The following is a 21,913-nucleotide window of genomic DNA, read 5'->3' on the forward strand; positions in this document are numbered from 1 at the left end:
TTTTTTTTTTTTCTCACTCTGTTAAGCAACTTGTGCAACATTCAATTTGGATGAGAAGTGCTATGTAAAGAAAGGCTGAAGGATTAAACAAGTCTTTCTACATGCAGCTCCACTTCTATGAGTTGCCTACATGAGTTACCCTTTAAAGAACTTCACTCAGTGGGGTTACATGGCACTGAAAGGATCGGATAATTGGCTAAATTACAATCAGACTGAGTTATTAAGTGCATGTAGACACTTTAATGTGACAACTGGGTTGAAAGTCACTCTAAACCTGCTTGTAGACGCTGAAGCACGTGGTGACTCAGACTTTGCGTTCTGATCCCATTCATTCACCGCCATATATCCAAGGAGAATTACCCTTGCTCGACTCATTCTGATTGTAATTTAGCCAATAATCCGATCCTTTCAGCGCCATGTAACCCTACTGACTGTACCCTCTTAAGCCTGGCTGCATCCGTCCACCCCATGGCTCTGCATCTGAATGTGAAGACACGAGGGTGGCCTCAATCTTCTTATTCAAATCTTTGCAAAAAAAATTTGTCCACAAATTAGTAGGAAATGTTGCCTGTAAGGTGACCAGATTGACTTTCAAGACGGGAAGATGCAAAACAAGAGTCTGAGATATAAAGAACAAACCTTTCAGATGTGTGGGTTTAATGTGAGTCCATATTTCAGGAGCAGCCTCATCAGAACACAAACTATGATGCTGTTTGATTCCCACTAACCGAAGAGCCTGATGAAGAGGAGGGGGGGGAACCACCACCACACCTGTCAGATCCACTACCTGCAGCCACAGGACTCCACCACCATGTCCTCGTACTGTTTGTAGACCACGTTGTTTCCTGAGTCGATGTACAGGATGCTGATGGGGCTGAGTTTGGACGGGGCGCAGCAGCTGGGTGGCATGTTGCTGGGGTTCATGGAATTCATCAGAGTCTGGATGATGGCGTGGTTGGTCGGCTCCAGGTGGGAGCGCAGGGGGAAGTCACAGACGCCCTCGCAGTGGTACGCCTCATAGTCCAGCGGGGCGATGATCCAGTCGTCCCAGCCCAGATCCCTGAAGTTGACGTGCAGCGGCTTCTTGCTGCACCTGGACTTGGACTTCTTCCCGTGCCTCTTCCCGTGGCGGGTTTTGGACGCCGCCGTCCTGCGTCTCCTGCTGGTTTTGCTGCCGGGGCCCTTCTCTGTGGTTTTCCTCTCGAGGCCCAGCAACGCTCGGCCCTCCCTCCTCTCACTGAACAGGGTTTGCCTCTTCTTCGACCTGGTGAAGACCACCAAGATGGCCTTCTTCTGCTGCGGCCTCCCGTGCCGCTGCAGGCCCAGGAGGCGCAGGTCCAGCTCCCTCTCAGGGCTGTCCGTCGTGGCCCTGAGCTCCAGACAGAAGTGCTTCCCGTGGCTGAGGTGCTGTCGCTCTTTGAATATTTCCCACACGTCCAACACCTCCCACTTTGGCCCGTGGGAATCCTGCAGGTCCAGGCTTCTGGAGTCGAGCAGCTGCCGGTCGTGGCAGGAGAGGAGCTGGACGTCGACAGGCTCCGTTTCCGATATCCTGAAATTCCCAGACACTTTGGTGTATATCCTGAGCTCTGCCCCCAGCACCTCTGCTTTTTTAGAGAGGGTTGAGACGTCGAACAGATACTGCTGTCTCCTCAGAGGGGAGAGTGGGAGGTCATCTGTGGAAAGGATTAAAACGCCAGGGTCAGATGAATTCTCATGGAGATGATATACATACCAAAGAGATGTGGAATCTAACAGGAAAAATCCCACTATTGTCTGCACTGATTTAAAACAGGAGACAGAGACTGACTCACTTCCACACACACTCACATACAGGCAGCAGCAGGTTAGACTGACCCCAGGCCACGACACAAACTGCTTCCAATCCAAATAAACTGTATTTCATTCCTAAAATTAACATAGACATTTTCGCTAACAGTTTTACGGTTAATTACCTGAGGAAGAAGAATAAGGTGGAAGAACGTGCAGAGCAACTACAAGACTTCTCTGATTAATAAGAAAATGAGTAAAATACATGCAAAATCAGTTTTAAGTGAGAAGAAAATGATCCCAAAGTTCATAAAAACCCCCACGAAATATGAGTAAAAGAAGATTCAGCGCAATCAAAGGACTAATACGATGAAACGGCTGCTAAAACTGCACAGAAAGGACTATTTGAGCCAAACAGAGTCGTCGACAAACAGCAGGTATAAATAGATTTAGAGTTCATGATGAAAATCCAGATGTGTGAAAATAAATTCATAAAGATGGGAGCAGGGCCGGTTCTTGCTATGGGCAATGTGGGCGACCGCCCAGGGTGCCCTAAAAAAAAAGTAGACTGATCCCAGGCCACACAACACAAACTGCTTCCAATCCAAATAAACTGTATTTCATTCCTAAAATGAACATAGACCCATAAACCTTCATGTAATTAACTGGATTACATAGAAAATGTAAAACATAAAAAAATCTGTGCAGTCATCTCCGTGAATGTGTTTACGTCACGTAACTCCGGTTGATTGACGGGTGAACGGACGGCGTTAATGGGAAAAGCAAAGGTAATGTGGAGTCATCATGGATCATCATCATGGTGAAAGACCAAAGAAGCTATCAGGTGCCCAGTTTAGAAAGAGAAGAAGAGGAGAAACGGGTAAAAGATAAAGGGATGCAAATTTCTATGAGTGACGTAGGCTATAGGCTATCTGTTAGCCTCATGCTAATATTTTGCTATTAGCCACGACTGTATTTGATTTTTAGTTTTGCTGAACTAGAATTAGAATTGAGGCATCATGTCATGCAGCTAATTTCACCCAAAGGCAACCTGGACTGGTTTGTGTTTGCAACACAACAAGAAGTCCCGACTGTGGATTTTTTTTTATTGTTATGAGCTATATGCGATATTCAATAACTTAAAAAACTTCTTATAGAAAACAGACACACCTATTTTCAGCTGCATTTGAATAAAGCTCCAAATCTGAAGCTTGAGTTTCAAAACTTAATCACATTTTAACTTCTGATTTTATCTATTGTTCTTATTTCTTTCTTTTTTGTTTAAAACTTAAATCATGCTTTTTATTTCTACTGTTTTAATGTATCTGTAAAGCACTTTGAATCACCTTGTAGTTGAATTGTGCCGTACAGATAAACTTGCCTTGCCTTGATATACATTGACGTGGCACCTTGTAAGCTACATGTGGTATCTTTTTGTACCTTTTTGTATTTAAGATTATATATAACAAAATAATACAAATAATATAATATGTTGTTGTGTTGGTGGTGGGGAAGTTTTTTTTTTTTTGGGGGGGGGGGGGGGGGGGCATCAAGGGATGGTTCGCCCAGGGCGTAAATCTAGCCAGGACCGCCGCTGCGCAGCACAGCTCCACGTACCTTGTCCACTGTCCACAAAACTTGAAATAGTGTTTGCAGCTTTTGAAGACCGAAAAAAACTCGCATTGAGTCCCAGTTTCTCCGCGGTGGAAAAGGTTTTGTAAATCGACAGCATGTAATCGTGAGGCTCGATGAAGTCCTTGGACGTGGTTTTTCTATCCAGTGACGGCGGCGCGTAAAACTCCTTAGAGTACTTGGACGCTTCTTGCCCTTTGAAACCTTTCGGCATCTTGTTGCTCTTCGCGGCGGCTGGAGGGAAAATAGCGAGAGTCTGGAAACAGGGGATTTCCCACACAAAAACAAGAGCCCCGCAGAGGAGAGCGAAGAGATAGAAACCCATCCTCTGGTCTGAATCAGAGCCGGAGCCTGAGCTTTGGCCTGGGGACCAGAACGCTGCATCTACTCCGCAGCAAGTGGCGGCTCCGCCAAGTGCGCGCAGCTCGGGAGGACAGGCGGTGCAAAGTTACAGAAAAGGGGGCGAGAGCACGCCCACATTACGCTGTTACCAGGAGGGCTGAAAGCAGGGAGCAAATTAAGGCTGTAAAACTAATTGTTCCTCCGTCGCCCGACGCCTCCCTTCTGTGCGGAAAAGGCAGATGTACGCAAAAAAAAAAAAAAAAAGAAGAAGATGCGGGTCGATATCTGCAGCCTTTAAACACTTATTTTCTAATAAAACCCTCTTAAACACAACCCAGATGAATATCCACAGTGAGACTTTAATGTTCAGGTGTTTTTTTTTCTGTTCAGGCAGCAGCTTAAATCTCACAGCCGGAGCCTTAATGTGCAACGACAGGATGCTCTCTAGTGGACGAACAGAAATATGGTTCTGGTGTGAAAACAGGAGCCACGCAGCCAGCCGACGTCCTTCAGCACCGTGGACAGCGTCCACACTGTCAAAACATTTGACACACTGATCGATCGTGGAAAAAGATTTATTGAACAGAGAATTTAGTTTAAAACAATCAATAAAGTGCAACAGTGTTAAGGACAGTGTCAAAACTTCCTGATTTCCTTCAGATTCAGGTGGACTATCACACCTGTTGGATCTCTCTCTCTCTCTCTCTCTCTCTCTCTCTCTCTCTCTCTATATATATATATATATCTCTAGAGAGAGAGAGAGTTTCTATATGTGATCAAAGCAAACACACAGAACCAAAAAGTACCCAAAGAAATAACAACAAAAAACCTCATCAAGTTTTACCCAGCAGAGTACTTCATTTGAATATAAGTTGAGATATCCCTTCTAAAACCCATTCAAATCAAATCAGATTTATTTGTAGCACATTTCATGAACAAAATAATTCAAAGTGCTTCACATAAAAATAAAAGCATTGCAGCAGGGAGTGGAAGAAGCATTAAAAATACATAAAAGAATATAAAGAGAAACAAATAAAAAGGATTTAAATGGATTTGAAAACAAGATAAATTCCGTGCAGGTTTCATGCACAGACACATGAGAAAAGAAACCCGTTTAACTGAGGAGCTAACACATGGGGATGCTGCCCGAGCAGCACGCCACCTCGTAGATGACGCTGATGAGACACAGGCTGCCGGCGGTCACCGCGGCGCTGGAGCTGAAGATGCTGTCGTCGGTGGTGGGCTGCTGCTCCGTGGTCGAGCCGGTCGTCGGGGCCGCCGTGGAGGGAGCGTCCCTGACGGAGAAGGCGCTGGACTCGGCGTCCCACTCCGTCAAAGTGAAGACGACGGTCAGGTTCTCCCCTGCGGGAATACGAGGAGCGATTATTGACAACATGTTTGTTTTATTAAATCCATCTTTGAAGTTTTCACTTCACAACACATCAGATATTCTTTTTGGGGTTGCCGAGGAAACGTGAACGCACCGGCGCTGAGAATGGACAGGCCGGTGAAGTTGGCCCAGCAGGTGCTGAACAGGATGTTGGTGTTTCCCTGCAGCCCGTCCACCATGTTTCCACCGGCATCCTTCAGAGTGGCCGTCACCGTGAGAGAGGTCACCCCCACAGAGACGCAGTTACCCTGCAGACAGCAGCACAGCACAAACTCAGACCCTGCTGGAGAAAACATTCCTCTTTCTTCTTTATCCTACACTCCCGCAGACCACTGGATCTGCTGAGGGCATCCCTCACACCTCAAACCTGCTGGTGTACGAAACAGGATGTAAACGCCCAACATGGAAAGAATAAGAGGTAAATATTTGGTTGATGTTACAGAGAAAGTATTTAAAAAACAAAAAAAGCACCTGAACTGAGGACATTATCGCCTAAAACTGCCTCACCTTCAAATTGCATCTGGCGTACTTTTAGTATATAGTTTATTATTTAGTAGATTATATATATTATATTTGTATATCATTCATTTGTATTTGTATTTTTATATTATAGTATTATATATATTAGTATATTATATTAGTATATTTAGTATAAAGTTTTAGTATTATTATAATTTTTTTTACTTATTCTTCTCTTTATTAATTACCTGTTGTAAAGCACTTTGGTACATCGTAAGGATTGTCTGTAAAGGGCTGTATAAATAAACTACATTTACATTTATTAATTTCTGAAGAAGCACACTAGGTGGCCATCAGAAAAACACAATTAAAACCCCAAATTAAAAGGAGGTACACTCCCAGCCTGACTCTCTGTTTAAAAAGTGGATTTCTTAGCAAACTCTTTTTTAAAGGAGTTTTTATCCTGCCCAATCCAGGTAAAATCTAATTCTGAACACGTTTTCACACTACAAGTGTCTCAGTCGTGTACTTTACTTTTCCCCGGTTTTACTCTCTATGTAAATGTAAATATACTTTATTTATACAGCCATTTACAAACAATCATTATGATGTACCACAGTGCTTTACAGCAGGTAATAAATAAAGAGAAGAATAAGTAAAGACTAATAAAAACAATAAAAGAACAGTGAAAGCAATAAAATACAACAAAATTGAATAAGACAAAATAAGATAAAAGTGTCATCATACTTTACTGAACCATAGTATTTATTCCTGATTATGTTGTGTAAACGATGGCTTAGAATCATATAATAATTAAGGGGAAATGTTTTTCTATTTAAACCAAGATGTAGGTTGATTGGTCTTGTTCGCATTATTTCAGATGCCTCCAAATAACAATAATAAAGAAAGCATGTAGCAGTGAAGCAGTGACAAATGCAGACTTCCTATATTGGATCGAAAAAAGCTAAAAATGGCTTTTTTTATAAATATAATTCTAAGTAAATGTTAATAAATTATGAAAAAGTCCAAAAAAAACCCTTAAAACCCCAGTTTTAAAGATCAGCTTTCACACCAGCTGTGCTGATATGTCTGTTTGGACTGGTATGGGGGTCCCACCTGCTCATCCACAGCCATCAGACTTGGCTGCTGATGAAGAGGACCAACAAACTCGCCAGCTATTGGCTCGTCCACCAGCAGCAGGTTGGCCAACCTGGACACATAGTTGGTTTTAGGTTCTTCTCTCGTCGCTTCATCTGTTGCCACCTGAAGTTTAAAGTAGATAATCATCAGTAAAACACAATTTTCAGTTTTAGCTTCCAGAGAGCAGATGTTGCTCTGGTTCACCTCTTTCCAGCTGGGGTCTGAAGAGGGTGGAGGAGGCGTAGTCATGCCCAACGAGGAGACGTTAAAGCCAATGGACCGACTGAGGTTCCCAGAAACTGCCGCCTGACCCAGATCATCAGCGATGCTCTTCAACAACAGGAAGTCCTCGTCTGAAAAGACAGCCACCGTACAGAAGGGATTTCCACGTTTTCTGCTGAACTGGCGCATCTTAAAAGACGTTTCCTCTGGGTACTAACCATTGGTGCTGTTGGTGGCCTGCTGCACAGGAGGTTTCTGGATCTCTACCTCCACCGACACGCCGGTGGATCTTTTCCTGCGCCGTGCCCCTCCATCCTCCCTGATGATCTTGGTGATGCGGATCATGTTGGAGGGAATTTTGAGGAAAATGGCAAGGTTCTGGACCAGGTTATCGCCAAAAAACTCATCCTCAGACATGGCAGGCATGTTGAAGGCCAGGATGAGAACTGGAGAAGTTCTGATCTCCACTGGTGTGGACCCTCTCAGAAGGACCTTCAGCATCTTGTAGTCCTGATCAAAGAAGTTGGTGCCCAAAGTGGCGTTCATCTGAGGAATGTACTCATCTGGAGGAAAGAAAACCGAGAAAAAGACTTTATAATCTCAAGTTTTAGTAGGTAAAGTGCTTAAAGCATAGAGACATATACAAACTAAGCTCAATATTTTAATCAGTGGTGATAATCGATCCAGTCTTATGTCTGTAACTGTACTAAATCTGAAGTTACACCCAACAGTGTCCCAGCCTAGCATAAGACTGTAAATGGAGACAGATAGCTGGCAAAGCTCCAGCCAAAGACAAACAAACACTCAAATAAACAAATAAACGGTTTGGTTTTACAGGCTTTGTGTTCTCTGTCCTCATGATAAGTTAAGCTAAATTAATGACTGTACTAAGCTAAGCTAACAACTGTACTAAGCTGAGCAAACGGCTTTACTAAATTCAGTTAACAGTTGCACTAAGCTAAGCTAACAACTGCACCAAGCTAAGCTACTGGCTGCACTAAGTTAGGGTGACCATACGTCCGTATTTCCCGGGACATGTCCGTATTTCACGGGACGCCCGGGACAGGAAGTGAAATACGGACGTGTCCCGGGAAATACGGACGTATGGTCACCCTAACTAAGTTGAGTTAACAGTTGCATTAAGCTAAGCTAACGACTTCCTTAAGCTAATCTAACAACTGCAGGATTTAGCTTCATATTTTAGTTTAGGCATGAGAGCTGTGGGATCCTCTTCAACCCTCAACAAGATGTCAGAAAAATAATATTTTTTAATTTAGTCAAACTATTCAGCAGATATTTGCCAAAGATGCAAAGAATATGGGACACACTGCCTCAAAATGCTTTCATTCATATGGCAGCAGATTTGAAACAAAACTAAATGCTAAAGGCTATACACTACTTTTGGATTCATTTTTGGATTTTGCGTACAAATGTGATTAATCGTGATTTATCAGGGAAATCATGTGATTAATTAGATTAAAATGTTTTATCGATGCCCGGCCCTAGTGTAACGCATACTTGGGTGCGTTGGTTTCATCAGGGTGTAGTCGGTTTTGTCATCGTTCCAGTCGGCATTAGTTGGAGCAACCAGCGCGTTGTCGACATACACATCCAACCTCTGAGGATTGGAGTAGAAGACCGACACCAGGACACTCTGCACATGTTCAACAGAGAGACGCTTAGTTAGAAGTGAAAGACCAAAAACGAACCACAGCGGAGCAGCACTGAGGTGTGCACTGACCTCAGATGGGTCAGAATTGAGCATCATGAGGCGGAGTTTCTGTGGGCTGACGCTGGTGAAGAAGACGTCGTAGGCGTGGCCGGTGGCCATGATGCTGTGGAACAGAGACACTCTCTTCTGGCAGGTGTAGCCTGCACACCAGCCGTGATCCTGAGGGCCTGGACACACACACGCAAATTCAAAACGTATTCCGCCCGTGTTCCTGAGCAGACTTAAAGGGACAGTTCGCCTCTTTTGACATGAAGCTGTATGACATCCCATATCAGCAACATCATTTATGAACATCTTCTTACCCCCTGCTGCGTCCTGTGAGCAGAGTTCCAGCCAAGTTTTGGTGTTGATGAAGGTAGTTCCGGCTAGTTGGCTGGGGTTTAAAAAAATAAAGCGTTTTGCTTCTCAAAACAATATGCGTTCAAAAGAGTAATACATTTGCATCACAAAATTGTTCTCCAGGAAAAAGTCAGACCTCACAATCTCTTGGCGCTGTGTCGCGGCCTTCTAAGTTTCCAAACTACATTTTCTAAGAAAGGCCGTGGGGGGCAACAGGTGGTTTGATTCTTGCACTTCCGACTTGATTGTTTAAAAAATATATGGAGTTTATTTCCAACAAAAAATAAGAACAAAACAATAACTAAACATCTCTTACAACTTAGATGAAAAACGGAAGTTAACTTAATCTGATCTTACGAGCTCAAAAAGTGGTCAAAAAATCATTTTACCAAAACCTCCCGTCTTCACAGCGGACATCTGACCAACAAAAAGCTCCTCCAACACGCCCCCCCGGTGTGTTCTTAATCTCTCTGATTAATGGGAGGGTCTGAAAGTTACCAAAATAATCTAAACAACTTCAAATATAATTTCAATATAAACACAAGAAACTTGTGCTAAAGAAAATAAAAATAAAATAAAATAAAATAAAGGACCAGACTCAGTGAATAATTCCCTACACTCCGTATTATATAGATCAATGAGCAGTGCTGACCAACATATCATTGGGGTCATCAGGTGGGAACCTCCTTTCATCAGTGTTTCGTCTAGTTGGGCCCACGACACCTCTAGGAGGCTAGACAATGACCACTGGCGTCCCAGAGTCACCCCCCTAATGCCAGCCAACACTGCCCCTCACACCACAATGACCATAATCTACCTCAGCCTCTCACCAACTGCACACCAGTTACAGCGGGGTGGGGATGCAAACCCTGGTTCGGGTAGGGGGAAGAAATAAAAGAGGTAAGAAAAGCAGGAATGGGATTCAAACCCTGGTTCGGGTAGGGGTAGTGAAAATATAGAGGGTGCCAGAGGTGGAGGAAGGACAAGACACACTAGCAGATTCAGCAGACAAACTCACCTAAATAGTCCTATAATTAGTGATGTGGCGTTTGAAGCGAGGCCTCGGAGCATGTGTCGAGCAAAAAGGGGCGAGCCAGATGAAGCGTTGGTTCGAGGCTTGTATCGTTTCCATAAAAATCACGTGACTGATGACAAAGGAGGCCTCGGATTCAGTGTACACGTCACTGATTCATTTTGAGCGTCACTATCGCATTAAAAGGATTTGAACCTTGCGGCACTTCGAGGGTTTTGAGTTGGCGTTTGGTATTGGTGAGAGGTAGAGTGTGCGTTGGTTGTATCAGAGTTAGTGGTTAAGTTCAGTTATTATATCAGTCATATCATCTATTATTATTATTATACTGCATTAGAATATATCGTAATTAGGTTAGAATGGTGTTAGAATAGTAATATAGGATATGAACCCTCGTTTTTCGCGGGGGTTACATTCCAAAAAGAACCCGTGATAGGCGAAATCCGTGAAGTACGGTAGTAACCTTTATTTTTTTTTTCACAAATAACTACTGTAGGCCTACTGTAAAATAATAATTTGAATCATCAATACGAACTGAAGGCTTCAAATTGCGGAGATCAGCACCGCGACCCGAGCCATTGGATTAGAACGGGAGAAAATGAAAAATGATTATGAAAAAAAAATACAAAAAGGCTACAGTAGGACAAATAGTGACTCGCGTGTATTTCACTGCTCTTCTGACTGAGCCGCTGCATCCTGACTCAGCGTTTTTTTTCTACTAAAGCCCGCGGTGCAGGTGTGTTTATTCGAGAGAAGAACATAGTTCGGTAGTTGTTGTCGCTCTTTTTTCTTCTGGGCATATTAAACCGCAACGTTATTGACACATTTTTTTTAAATAAAAACCAATAACTTATATTTGTCTTGTTGCCCATACTGCTCTGTTACAGTTTATTCCTGACTCCCGGTCCCATAAGCACTTTCATACTCCCAGTTCCATAAGCACTGTAGTCAGTGTACATCATTGATATATTTCATTTGAGTGATCAACACCATAGCACTCAATAATACTTCCATATATGCAGTTTTCACACATTTATTTTCATTGAGACACAGTGACAACAATTGTTTATTTTATATTGCAGGATGCTCTAACTCAGGGTTAATTTAGTCTGTCATATATTCCTTTTGCACAGCAGGTGTCACTAGAGAGACCGTTTCAATGAGGCTTCGGGTAATGAACCTTTTGGCGAACCTTTGGGCTGGAAAGCCTCATTGGTTCACAAAGCCTCATTTTGCCATCACTACCTATAATCACTAAAATACCAGCAAAAACAAATCCATACAACTCACTCCAAGCCAACTCACCCAAAATGGCCGCCTGGTTTCAAAAGGATCACATGTGCCAAACCCTCCACTTAAATAGCTTGAACTTCTTCTTTGGTTTTTCAAAAGTCTGTTTACCCTAAGTGCTCCCCCTGCTGGGCCCCCAGCTGCTATTGCATCTTCTAATCCAAATCCACTGGCTGGATTGTAATGCTTTATCTGAAACCTCCTGCACTATTTTTCTCACACTCTGTCCACTTACACCCAGCTCCCTCAACAATGAGACAACAGACTTTGCAACAAATCCTCTACATCCTACTTCCACTGGACAAATTCTAACCTTCCATCCTCGCTGCTCTGCTTCTGCCCCCAACTCCACATACCTAAGCTTTTTCCTTTCATATGCTTCCTCTACCATTTCCTCCCAAGGAACAGTCAGCTCTATGAAATAGACTCTCATTCTACTCCTAGACCACAAGACTATATCAGGCCTTAGATGTGTAGAGGCTATCTCCTGGGGAACAACGAGCTTATTTCCTAAATCTACCTGAATCTCCCAATCACAAGCATCCTCCAAGCTGCCGTGCCTCCTTATCGTCTTTTTAACTTTCTCCCCCTCTTGAACAAACTGAATTGCAACTCTCTGTACCTTGGACCCTCCTAAGTTTACCTGCCTTCGTTTATCTTCAATACCTGCAGCTAAACTTCTTAATACTTGGTCATGTCGCCATGTATACCGGCCTTGTGACAGACTTATTTACAGATTTTGATTCCAAACTAACTAAAGTATATTCTAACTGCCCAAAGAAAACTCAATTGATAGAACTTATGATTTACAAACATAAATGGCCACAAAAAGCACTATTTTCTCTCCCTTCGTATCACTGCGTGCTGCCGACAGCCGCACCTGTTACGGTGTTTGCTGCTCGGAAGCAGGGGACTGCTCGGTCTGCACTTCGGTCTGCACAGCAGGCAGTGATACACTGAAAAAAGTGACTTTTTGGCGAAGTAAACTCTATTAGAGTAACTGTCATAGTTTCTACCTTGTATTTTTAAGATTCAGTAGAGCTTCTTAAGTAAAATTAAACATTTTATTCACGTAATACATGAATTATGGGGGAAGAGTAAGTTTTACTTTGGTTTCCTCATACAATTTAAATGTTTAATAGTTGTATGTACATAAACCTAGAAATACTACATAACCTTTACTCTGAAAGTGTATCGTTATCTACTAAGTTACTTCATAACAGCAAATACTACAGATATATTACATTTACTTAAAATTTTGAGTAAAATGATGTTCCTGCCTATGAAAAAAAGTAGAGTTTACTTAATTTGTTTAAATAAATATAACTTAAAACTTAGATGTAATTAAGTAAATGTTACTTAATATCTTCAAAACTGTTATGTTTTATGGTAAGTAAAATTTACTTGATACTGGCAAGTGAGTGTTACTTGATATTGCAGCATTAAGTATTACTAAAATCATTTGAGTGCAAATACTTACAAAAGGTTTTTTAAGTAAATCTTATGAGTTGTTTTTTTCAGTGTACGAAGGGAGAGAAAATAGGGCCAAGCGATTGTGAGGTCTGACTTTTTCCTGGAGAACGATTTTTTGATTTGATTTATTACTCTTTTGAACGCATATTGTTTTGAGAAGCAAGACGCATTATATTTTAAACCCCAGCCAACTAGCCGGACTACCTTCATCAACACCAAAACGAGGCTGGAACTCTGCTCACAGGACGCAGCAGGGGGTAAGAAAATGTTCAGAAATGATGTTGCTGATATGGGATGTCATACAGCTTCATGTCAAAAGAGGCGAACTGTCCCTTTAAATCCCGTTGGAACCTCACCGTTGATCAGATCCACGTAACCGTCTCCGAGCACAGCGACGGGGGAGAGGCGTCTGGTCTCTGTGTCCGAGTCGAGGCTCTCGATCGCCACCATCCTGTAGTTCAGCCCGAAGCACTTATAGCTCTGCCAAGAGCTCACGTAGGTGCAGTTTTTCCTGATCACACCTGAAAACATCATTTCAGGAGTTTCATTTCTTCTGATAATGTCGACGATTCACTGAAGAAAGCTCAACACATGTTGTTCTTCTGCTTTTGTTCCAGCTTCAGCCCAGTTAGGAGACGTCAGAATCCAAATATTTATTTACCTTTCTGAGGAGCGATCTGTTCCACCGGGATCCGGCTGCCGTTGGGCGCAGTGAGCATGACTTTGGGGATGCGATAGTCGCCCAGGCCCCTTCTGGGATCTCCTCCCCATTCGTACTCGGACTGAGGCACCACAGCTCCCACTGCTCCCAGGAACGACCCGTCGAGGTCCTTCAACAAGGTCTTCTTCTTCGCATCGCACTCCATGTCCACACAGTCAGCTGGGTTCACTTTCCTGAGGCGGAAAAATGCAAAATTTACAGATTTTTACTTCATTTCATTCAAAATTTCATCAAACACTTGAGTAGATAGATAGATTGTTTTATTTTCGGACATTTATAGAAAAGAAAATGTATGTAACTATTTGTACATTCAAAAGAAAGAAAAAGTGAAATTAAAAAAAAATTCAATCACATAAAGTGCTAATACATAACAAAACACCACACATTGTTCGAAAAAGGAATGGGAAGAAGTACAATACTTTTTTAAGTAAGTAAGTTTTTTTAAGTTTGTAAATATCGTAACTACAATACACCTATATAAATATATGCCATATTTACACTTCCTAAATATTTAAATAAATATATAATCACAAAATAAATATATACTACACACATATCCCTGTAAATATAAATGTAAATATGAATATATTTATATTTCTAATAAAATTACAATATTTTTTTTAGATATTTACATTTAATTTCTAATATATGTAATTGTAATGTAAATGTTTTTATTTATACAGCCCTTTACAAACAATAATTATGTTGTACCAAAAGCTTTACAGCAGGTAATAAATAAAGAGAAGAATAAGTAAAAACAAATAAAAATAAATAAATACAACAAAATCAAATAAGATAAAAGTGTCATCATACTACTGGGTATCATCTATATACATATATATATATATATATATACATATATATACATGTATATATATATATATATATATACATATATATATATATATATATATATATGTATGTATATATATATATATATATACATATATATATATATATATATGTATGTATATATATATATATATATACATATATATATATATATATATATATATATATATACATGTATATATATATATATATATATATATATATATATATATATAAATAAAAAACTATCCCCATAAATAAATATATAGCATATATACTAATTAAATTACAATATAACAATTAACCCTATTCTATTCATAGATCGTCCTCCGTTAACATACGTCCTCTTCCATGTACTTGTTTAAAAAACAAAAAACAGCAGAAAAGGTTCAGTGAATTCCTTCAGGTTTAAGGGGTTTACGTAGACGTGTAACAACTGACCCCACGTTAGCCCTGTGAACAAAGACTTTGGCGTCCTCCGTGCTGCCGACCGCCTTCATGCCTGAGACGTGCACGGGGTGCTGCAGGTCCTCGTTCAGCGGGTTGGTGAGGAACATGAAGTTCATCTCATCGGAGCAGACGTCGCGGAAATTGACGAAAGTCGTGTCTAAAAAAAGGGAGGAAGAGGAACGTGATGCAAAACGGCACAAAGGGCTTTTTTTTTTAAAACCCCCCCTATGGAGCCTGAACCCACCCGTGACTCTCATCAGGCCTTTGATAGCGTTGTAGTTCATGTTCAGGTGATGAGGCTTCGCTGGAGCGGTGTTGTGTCCAGACTGAAAGTTTGGCCAGCAGATGCCGGATCTGCCTCCTGAGGAGAGTAAGAAATTGAATTGTTTTTTATTAACAATTAACATGCAAATATTCACGGTGTTTGTTAATTTTTGTGTTGCAATTAAACCTCCGGCCACTAGTCGGCGCCAAAGAAACAATGAAATCCCGCGAGATCAGTTCTCACAAAAACATGTAACAGTTCACCGGCGATGGCTGAGGACGAGAGGCTAAAGTAGCTTTTAAAGCTGATGTTTGGGCATATTTTGGTTTCAAAACAAAGGAAGGCAGTTACGACTACGACAAGAGCCATGCGCTGTGCAAACTCTGCAACTCTGCCAGAGTCAAGTACACAGGCAATACTACAAATTTGCGAGCACATTTGGCGAGACACCACGGCAATGTAGCATTACAGGCCAGAGATGGGACCAAGTCAGACACGTGCAAGTCTCAAGAAAGTCTCAAGTCTCAAGTAAGTCTCAAGTCTTAGCTTTCAAGTCTCAAGTAAGTCTCAAGTCTTAGCTTTCAAGTCTCAAGTAAGTCCCAAGTCTTAGCTTTAAAGTCTCAAGTAAGTCTCAAGTCTTAGCTTTCAAGTCTCAAGTAAGTCTCAAGTCTTAGCTTTCAAGTCTCAAGTAAGTCCCAAGTCTTAGCTTTCAACTCTCAATTAAGTCCCAAGTCATTTTTTCTTGATCAAGTCAAGTCAAAGTCACCTTATTATTGCAATTTTACCTGCAGAATCTGATCTTAATAAAGTGAAAAGACAAGATATAAGTAACTGTCAGTAAACATCATTGGCCAACGTGTCCAACCTGTCCACCCCGTATCATATCAAGCTAACGTTAGCTAACTACCGACTAGGCTAACAGGATATTATTAGCTAATTTGACAAGCACTTACTGGTCAGAATGATCTTCAAATGACAAACAAAGTTCAAAGTTATGCTAGATGCTTAACACTCAAGTCATTCAAGTCATCATGTCTCAAGTCAAGTGCCGAGTCTTTAAAGGATAAGACCGGTTTTTTGACATTGGGCCCTTGATTTCACATTATAACATGATGTTCTACTCACCCCTGCTTGTTGTTGATAATTTGGAGCTGTTCCGAAGATATTCGCGAGGCGTCTGGCTGCTCTCTTGAGATATTCGGCCATGAAACGGTTTCCTATGGGCAAGTTTATACAGGCACAAACTATGCTGTTTATAATTTATTAATTACTGTACACTAGCACTGATAACGTGGAGGTGCGTCGCTTACTTAAAAAAATCCGGGTGGGTGTTACTGACGTCATCATCGTGCTACTACCACAGACAGCCCACAGACCCACTTTACGACAAAAATTCAAAATTACAGTAACCCGGATTTTTTTATGTAAGCGACGCACCTCCACGTTATCAGTGCTAGTGTAGAGTAATTAATAAATTATAAACAGCATAGTTTGTGCCTGTATAACGTTGCCCATAGGAAACCGTTTCATGGCCGAATATCTCAAGAGAGCAGCCAGACGCCTCGCGAATATCTTCGGAACAGCTCCAAATGTTCAACAACAAGCAGGGGTGAGTAGAACATCATGTTATAATGTGAAATCAAGGGCCCAATGTAAAAAAAAAACGTCTTGTCCTTTAACTTTCAAGTCCGAGTCGAGTCTCAAGTCTTTTATTTTTTGTCAAGTCAAGTCACAAGTCATCAAAACAGCAACTCGACTCGACTCCAAGTCACTGTGACTTGAGTCCCCATGTCTGTTACAGGCTAACGTGAAACGAGTGGATCCTGCTCAACAAACTATTCAAGATGTTAACTTTTCCAAACTACCAGCGACCTCAACTCTAGCAACCAAGATAACACAGTCAGTACTGTCTTTTATTTGTCTTTAACTGTCAATAACAGTTTACTTTTTTTGTTAATATTTTAAGAACCCTACAAGCACTTTCATATTTGATTATAGAGAGAGTTTATACTAATTTCTCTGTGGTAACAGACAGAAAAAGTCTTATGACCTTTGAAGGTATAGAGACCATATTTTCTTTTGATACTTTTGATCTTCTCACTGGTTGTGAACCTCTAAGCAGATATCTTAAAATATCTACACCTTTAATATAACATTGTTTACATATGTTTTTTCTTCAATCCTGCAAATGTTTGTATTTCTTCAGCAAGCTGATGCTAAGAATATAGCATTATTGTGTGTACTATGTGCTACAGTTTTCTTACAATTAAATTCTTTCAAAGAAACTCAATATATCGTTGTTCCTACAGTATCGCAATATATTGTATCGTTGCCCCTTTATCGTGATACGTATCGTGTCGCCAGATTCTTGCCAATACACACCCCTATAGGAGAGAAGCGTTTATTTGTTTAAAGAATGCAAACTCTTTTCCACAAGCAGAGGAATTAAATGGTTAAATTATACAAAAAAAACTAATTTAATGCAACATAAACACGTCTCTACTCCACCTGTTGGAGGTCTGGGAGCTCGATGACTGGAGCTGGTTTCCAGATTAAAGTCAATGGAGCTCAAAGTGTCTGAACAGTTGAAGCTCGGGCTACTGCCAACAATCCAGGAATTCTGGGGAAAAAAAACGAGGAAAATATAAACCCGGAAAAAATGGCCGAACTGAGGAGCTACAACAGGGATACCCACATCCGGTCCTGGAGGGTCGCTGACCTGCAGGTTTTAGGTCTTTCCCTCCTTCAGCACCTTAAAATGAGCTCCATTTATGCTGATGATGCACTGATCTGAAGCAGGGAAACATCTAAAATCGGATTGCACTGGAACTTTTTTACTTAAAATTTGACTATTTTTATTCTCTTGCATATTGTCTAGATATCCTTATACTGTGTGCCTTATTTCTTTTGTGTATCCAAAGCCAAGAGCTCCTGAACTAAATTTCATTATGCCTGCATAGTGACAATAAAGATTCTTGATTCTTGAAAACCTGCAGGACAGCGACCCTCCTGGACCGACTTTGGACATCCCTGAGCTACAAACATCAGAGAGTCAAAATGAATCCTCTTACCTGAACTTGAACCGACTTATCGGCGTATGCGTGCGACAGAGAGGGCGGGCCATAGATGAGAGGCATGACGCCCATCCCGTTTTCCACCAGGGTGACGTTGGAAATGCTGACATTCATGGTGACCTGTTTACGGGCAGAGGGAGAGGAGGATCTGTGGTCACCTTCTGTGAATAATCTGGATTAATTTGCATTAATCTGCATCTTTAATACTATCTACACCTTTGTAGATTTAAAAAATAAATAAAAATAAGGTAAATAACACAACTTATTAATCAAACCTGACATTTTTAAACATTTTATTTACACAAACAGACCCGTGGGGGATATTTATTCCAACGAATGAAAAGTTAAACATGTCAGATGTAGCATGAACAACTTAAATATACTCTCTGTGGAGGTTAACGGATGATAAATACAACCGGCACTTTGTTGCACCATTAGCTCTTTTAATGAAAGAGGCAACAGTCTAAAGTCCAATGAAAATGTTGAAATAACCTTTAATGATGTAATTTGTGTTTTTCTTATGTTCTTTATCTTCTTTTATGTATTTTTAATGCTTCTTACACTCCCTGCAGCAATTATATTTTATGTAAAGCACTTTGAATTGTTTTGTACATGAAATGTGCTACAAATAAATTTGACTCTGACTTTTATTTAATCTAATTGATGACAGAAATCAGGACATTTTACACTCCTCTCCCAGAAAACTCAGGACTTTATTGTGGAAAAATAATAAATAAACACATGCTGTTTTTAACCAAGCTTTATCGTATGTCTTAAAGGTTGATGGGTCTCCTGTGGCTCCAAAAATTATGGGACAGGAACAAAAGTACCTCCAGAAATCAAAGGCTTTCAGTTATCTGAATCCCACCTGAAACGTGTGTACTTTTCCTTTAATTTCCTCATCTCATCTTTCGGCATATTAAGCGGTTACAAAGTACTGACAAATACACCACTCCTCTAATGTAAATGTAAATGTAAATGTATTTTATTTATACAGCCCTTTAGAGACAATCCTTACGGTGTACCAAAGTGCTTTACAGTACAGCAGGTAATAAATAAAGAGAAGAATAAGTAAAAACTAATAAAAAAATACTAAAACTATATACTAATATATCAATATATATAATACTATAATATAAAAATATAATATATATATAATATACTAATATAATAAATATACTAAATAATAAACTATATACTAAACTACTAAATACTAAAAATTAATACTAAAAGTACGCCAGATGCAATTTGAAGGTGAGGCAGTGTAGGCGATAATGTCCTCAATTCAGGTGCCTTTTAAAAAAAATACTTTATAACAAATATATCTATACTTAACAAATAAAAACAATAAAAGAACAGTGAAAGCATGAAATATAACAAAATCGATTAAGATAAAATAAGATAAAAGTGTCATCATACTACTGGGCAGGGCTGTAGTCAAGACCACCTTTGTCGAGTCCAAGACAAGTCCAAGACCAGGACCGGTCGAGACCAAGTCAAAACCGAGTCCAAATAGGTTCAAGTCCAAGACAAGACCGAGTTCAAAAGACTCGAGTCCGAGTCAAGACCGAGTCCAGGACAGAAAAGAACAAGTTGTGTGCATGACAGTATAAAGTCAATAATTTTTGGTTATTATTTGTTGATCTAAAAGCAAAAATAGTGTCACAACACCCAGGATTTGTAAGTATAACCATTCCCCTTGATATCACATAATCTAATCTAAAGAAAACAGAATGATATAAGGTGATACCTATAGTTACAACTGATACAAACACCAATCCACTACTATTACCACTGCTTGGTACTAGTACTGAGCATTTGAGCAACTAAATTACAATATAGCTTCACTCCAGATATAGACAAGAATGACCAGTATTACCAGTGTACTCCTATGGTTGGTTTATGCCTTCCCTGGAAAAACAATATTGTATCATTTTGTTATTTAGATGTGCGCTAATGAGAAATAAATAAAGACGCCTGGACTCGGTCGAGACCAAGAACCATATTTGGCAAGACCAGTGGCCGAAACCGAGACAAGTCCAAGTCAAATACCAGCGAGTCCGAGACAAGTCCGAGACCATAAAAATCCGGTTTCGAGTCCAAGACCGGACTCGAGTACTACAGCCCTGCTACTGGGTATTAAAAGCCATCCTAAATAAGTAGGTTTTTAGTCTAGATGTGAAGAGGCCCAGCTCAGAAATAAGACGCAGCTGGACGGGGGGCTTATTCCAGAGCCTGGGGGCAGCTTTGGGAAAAGGCTCACCCCAGGGTTTGTATTCTGACCTGGGCACTTCCAGCAGAAACTGATCTGTTGACCTCAGAGCTCTACCAGGACTGTTAAAAGCTCAGATAAATACGATGGGGCGAGGCCGTTAAGAGCTTTAAAAACAAACATTTAAAAGTTTAAAATAAGTTCTATAAAGGACAGGAAGCCAATGGAGGGAGTTAAGAACAGGAGTGATGTGCACACGTCTGTTGGTGTTGGTTAAAAGACGGGCAGCAGCGTTCTGCACCAGCTGAAGGCGACTGAGAGAAGACTGGGAGACGCAGACATAAAGTGCATTCCAATAGTCTGACCTTGAACTTATTAGGGCATGGAGGGCTTTCTCAAGGTCATGACGACTTAAAAACATTTTAACTTTGGCCAGGAGACGCAGCTGGAAAAAACTAGTCCTGATGACATTGTTAATTTGTTTGTCCAACCTCATGACTTTCAAAGATATTTGTTATCAATAAAGATATTAATGGGTCATAAGACCTGTGGAGAAGGGGCTTTGACTGCCTTTAATCACGAGTCACGAGCCCTGAGTAAAGAATCAAGTATCGGAGTCTGTTTTTCTACCTGGAAGTAGATGCCGAAGTCGAAGCTCTTCCAGATGAAGAAGTTCTGGATGAAGCTGCAGCCGGGCAAACCGTCCTTGTTGAGGTAGACTCCGTACAGACCGCCATGAGCCTCATTATGAGCCCAGGCCTCGTTGTCATTCGAGAACCCTACACAAGCAGAAAAAAGACGTGTTCTTTTAGTCCTTTTCACGGCTTCATATGGAACACTTTCAGGTGGATGACCTTTATCATACAGGTTTGAGTTACCCGGACACGGTTCGCCATCGATGCGGTACGCCACTCTCTCAAATCCCGCCACGATGTTATGCTGCAGCACGACGTTGGTCCCCTCGTTGACCTGATTTAGAAAAGAAGACAAACGGTCCAGATCGTTACGCTTCGGGATACAGATTTAAATTCAAAGTGGCTGGTTGTGTATTTAGGGAGGACGCACCTCGATGGCAGCGTTCCAGTCAAAGTTGAAGGGCTCCTCTCTGTCCTGGTACGATCCCGGCCACAGTGTCAACATCACGAGGTTCCTCCTCAGTGCTATCTTATTGCCCCAAATCCGGATTCCTGCAAGCACGGCGAATGGTAGCAGGAGGGGAATTCATGGCTGTGTTCGAAACCGCATACTTCTCCTACTACTCCTACTACTCATACTGACTTTTTTCCCGGATGCATACTAGATTCTCCGAAATGTTGGGTATGCATCATGAGGTTACTACTCATACTCAAACTACCCAAGATGCAACGTAACGTGACGTCGCCGATCGTCATTTCCTGTCAAAATGGCAGTTTCAAGCTAGCTACAACGAGGGTAGGTTCACTTCCTGTTTTCAAAACAAAAGCACCAATTGTATCGTAATGGCTTTCCCTATGATAAAAGACAACGGGTATTTTATTTTGTGAAAATAACCGGAAGTGCGT

The 21,913-nt window shown here is 41.0% G+C and overlaps 2 protein-coding genes across 2 annotated transcripts in view; both read right to left on the minus strand.

Annotated features, from left to right (window-relative positions):
- Positions 1 to 722: 722 nt before the first annotated feature.
- On the minus strand, positions 723 to 3,741 carry gdf6b (growth differentiation factor 6b). Its single transcript, XM_075449766.1, has 2 exons — positions 3,388 to 3,741; positions 723 to 1,676 (listed from the first exon to the last, which is right to left on the minus strand). Exons 1-2 carry the CDS (start codon positions 3,725 to 3,727, stop codon positions 784 to 786), a joined length of 1,233 nt encoding a protein of 410 aa, XP_075305881.1. The 5' UTR covers positions 3,728 to 3,741; the 3' UTR covers positions 723 to 783.
- A 562-nt stretch (positions 3,742 to 4,303) lies between these two features.
- The window catches only part of pkhd1l1.1 (PKHD1 like 1, tandem duplicate 1), an 82,468-nt gene continuing 64,858 nt past the window's right edge, over positions 4,304 to 21,913 (minus strand). The window contains exons 62-77 of the mRNA XM_075449038.1: positions 21,438 to 21,559; positions 21,251 to 21,341; positions 21,003 to 21,151; positions 18,158 to 18,280; positions 17,595 to 17,706; positions 15,066 to 15,182; positions 14,813 to 14,978; positions 13,481 to 13,713; positions 13,176 to 13,340; positions 8,697 to 8,854; positions 8,474 to 8,609; positions 7,174 to 7,518; positions 6,938 to 7,086; positions 6,710 to 6,856; positions 5,229 to 5,382; positions 4,304 to 5,106 (exon numbers count right to left, since the gene is read on the minus strand). Of these exons, the coding sequence (XP_075305153.1) occupies positions 4,871 to 5,106; positions 5,229 to 5,382; positions 6,710 to 6,856; positions 6,938 to 7,086; positions 7,174 to 7,518; positions 8,474 to 8,609; positions 8,697 to 8,854; positions 13,176 to 13,340; positions 13,481 to 13,713; positions 14,813 to 14,978; positions 15,066 to 15,182; positions 17,595 to 17,706; positions 18,158 to 18,280; positions 21,003 to 21,151; positions 21,251 to 21,341; positions 21,438 to 21,559 (2,603 nt within the window). The 3' untranslated portion in view covers positions 4,304 to 4,870. The remainder of the gene's footprint in view (positions 5,107 to 5,228; positions 5,383 to 6,709; positions 6,857 to 6,937; positions 7,087 to 7,173; positions 7,519 to 8,473; positions 8,610 to 8,696; positions 8,855 to 13,175; positions 13,341 to 13,480; positions 13,714 to 14,812; positions 14,979 to 15,065; positions 15,183 to 17,594; positions 17,707 to 18,157; positions 18,281 to 21,002; positions 21,152 to 21,250; positions 21,342 to 21,437; positions 21,560 to 21,913) is intronic.

This window comes from Odontesthes bonariensis, chromosome 18 (assembly GCF_027942865.1).
Source record: "Odontesthes bonariensis isolate fOdoBon6 chromosome 18, fOdoBon6.hap1, whole genome shotgun sequence".
Taxonomy (NCBI): Eukaryota; Metazoa; Chordata; class Actinopteri; order Atheriniformes; family Atherinopsidae; genus Odontesthes; species Odontesthes bonariensis.

Excerpts from the sequence above, each read along its gene's own strand:
- gdf6b (XM_075449766.1), bottom strand. The coding sequence starts at position 3,727 with ATGGGTTTCTATCTCTTCGCTCTCCTCTGCGGGGCTCTTGTTTTTGTG. Across the intron at positions 1,677-3,387 it reads TTTTGTGGACAGTGGACAAG|ATGACCTCCCACTCTCCCCT; the intron begins GTACGTGGAGCT and ends TCCTTTCCACAG.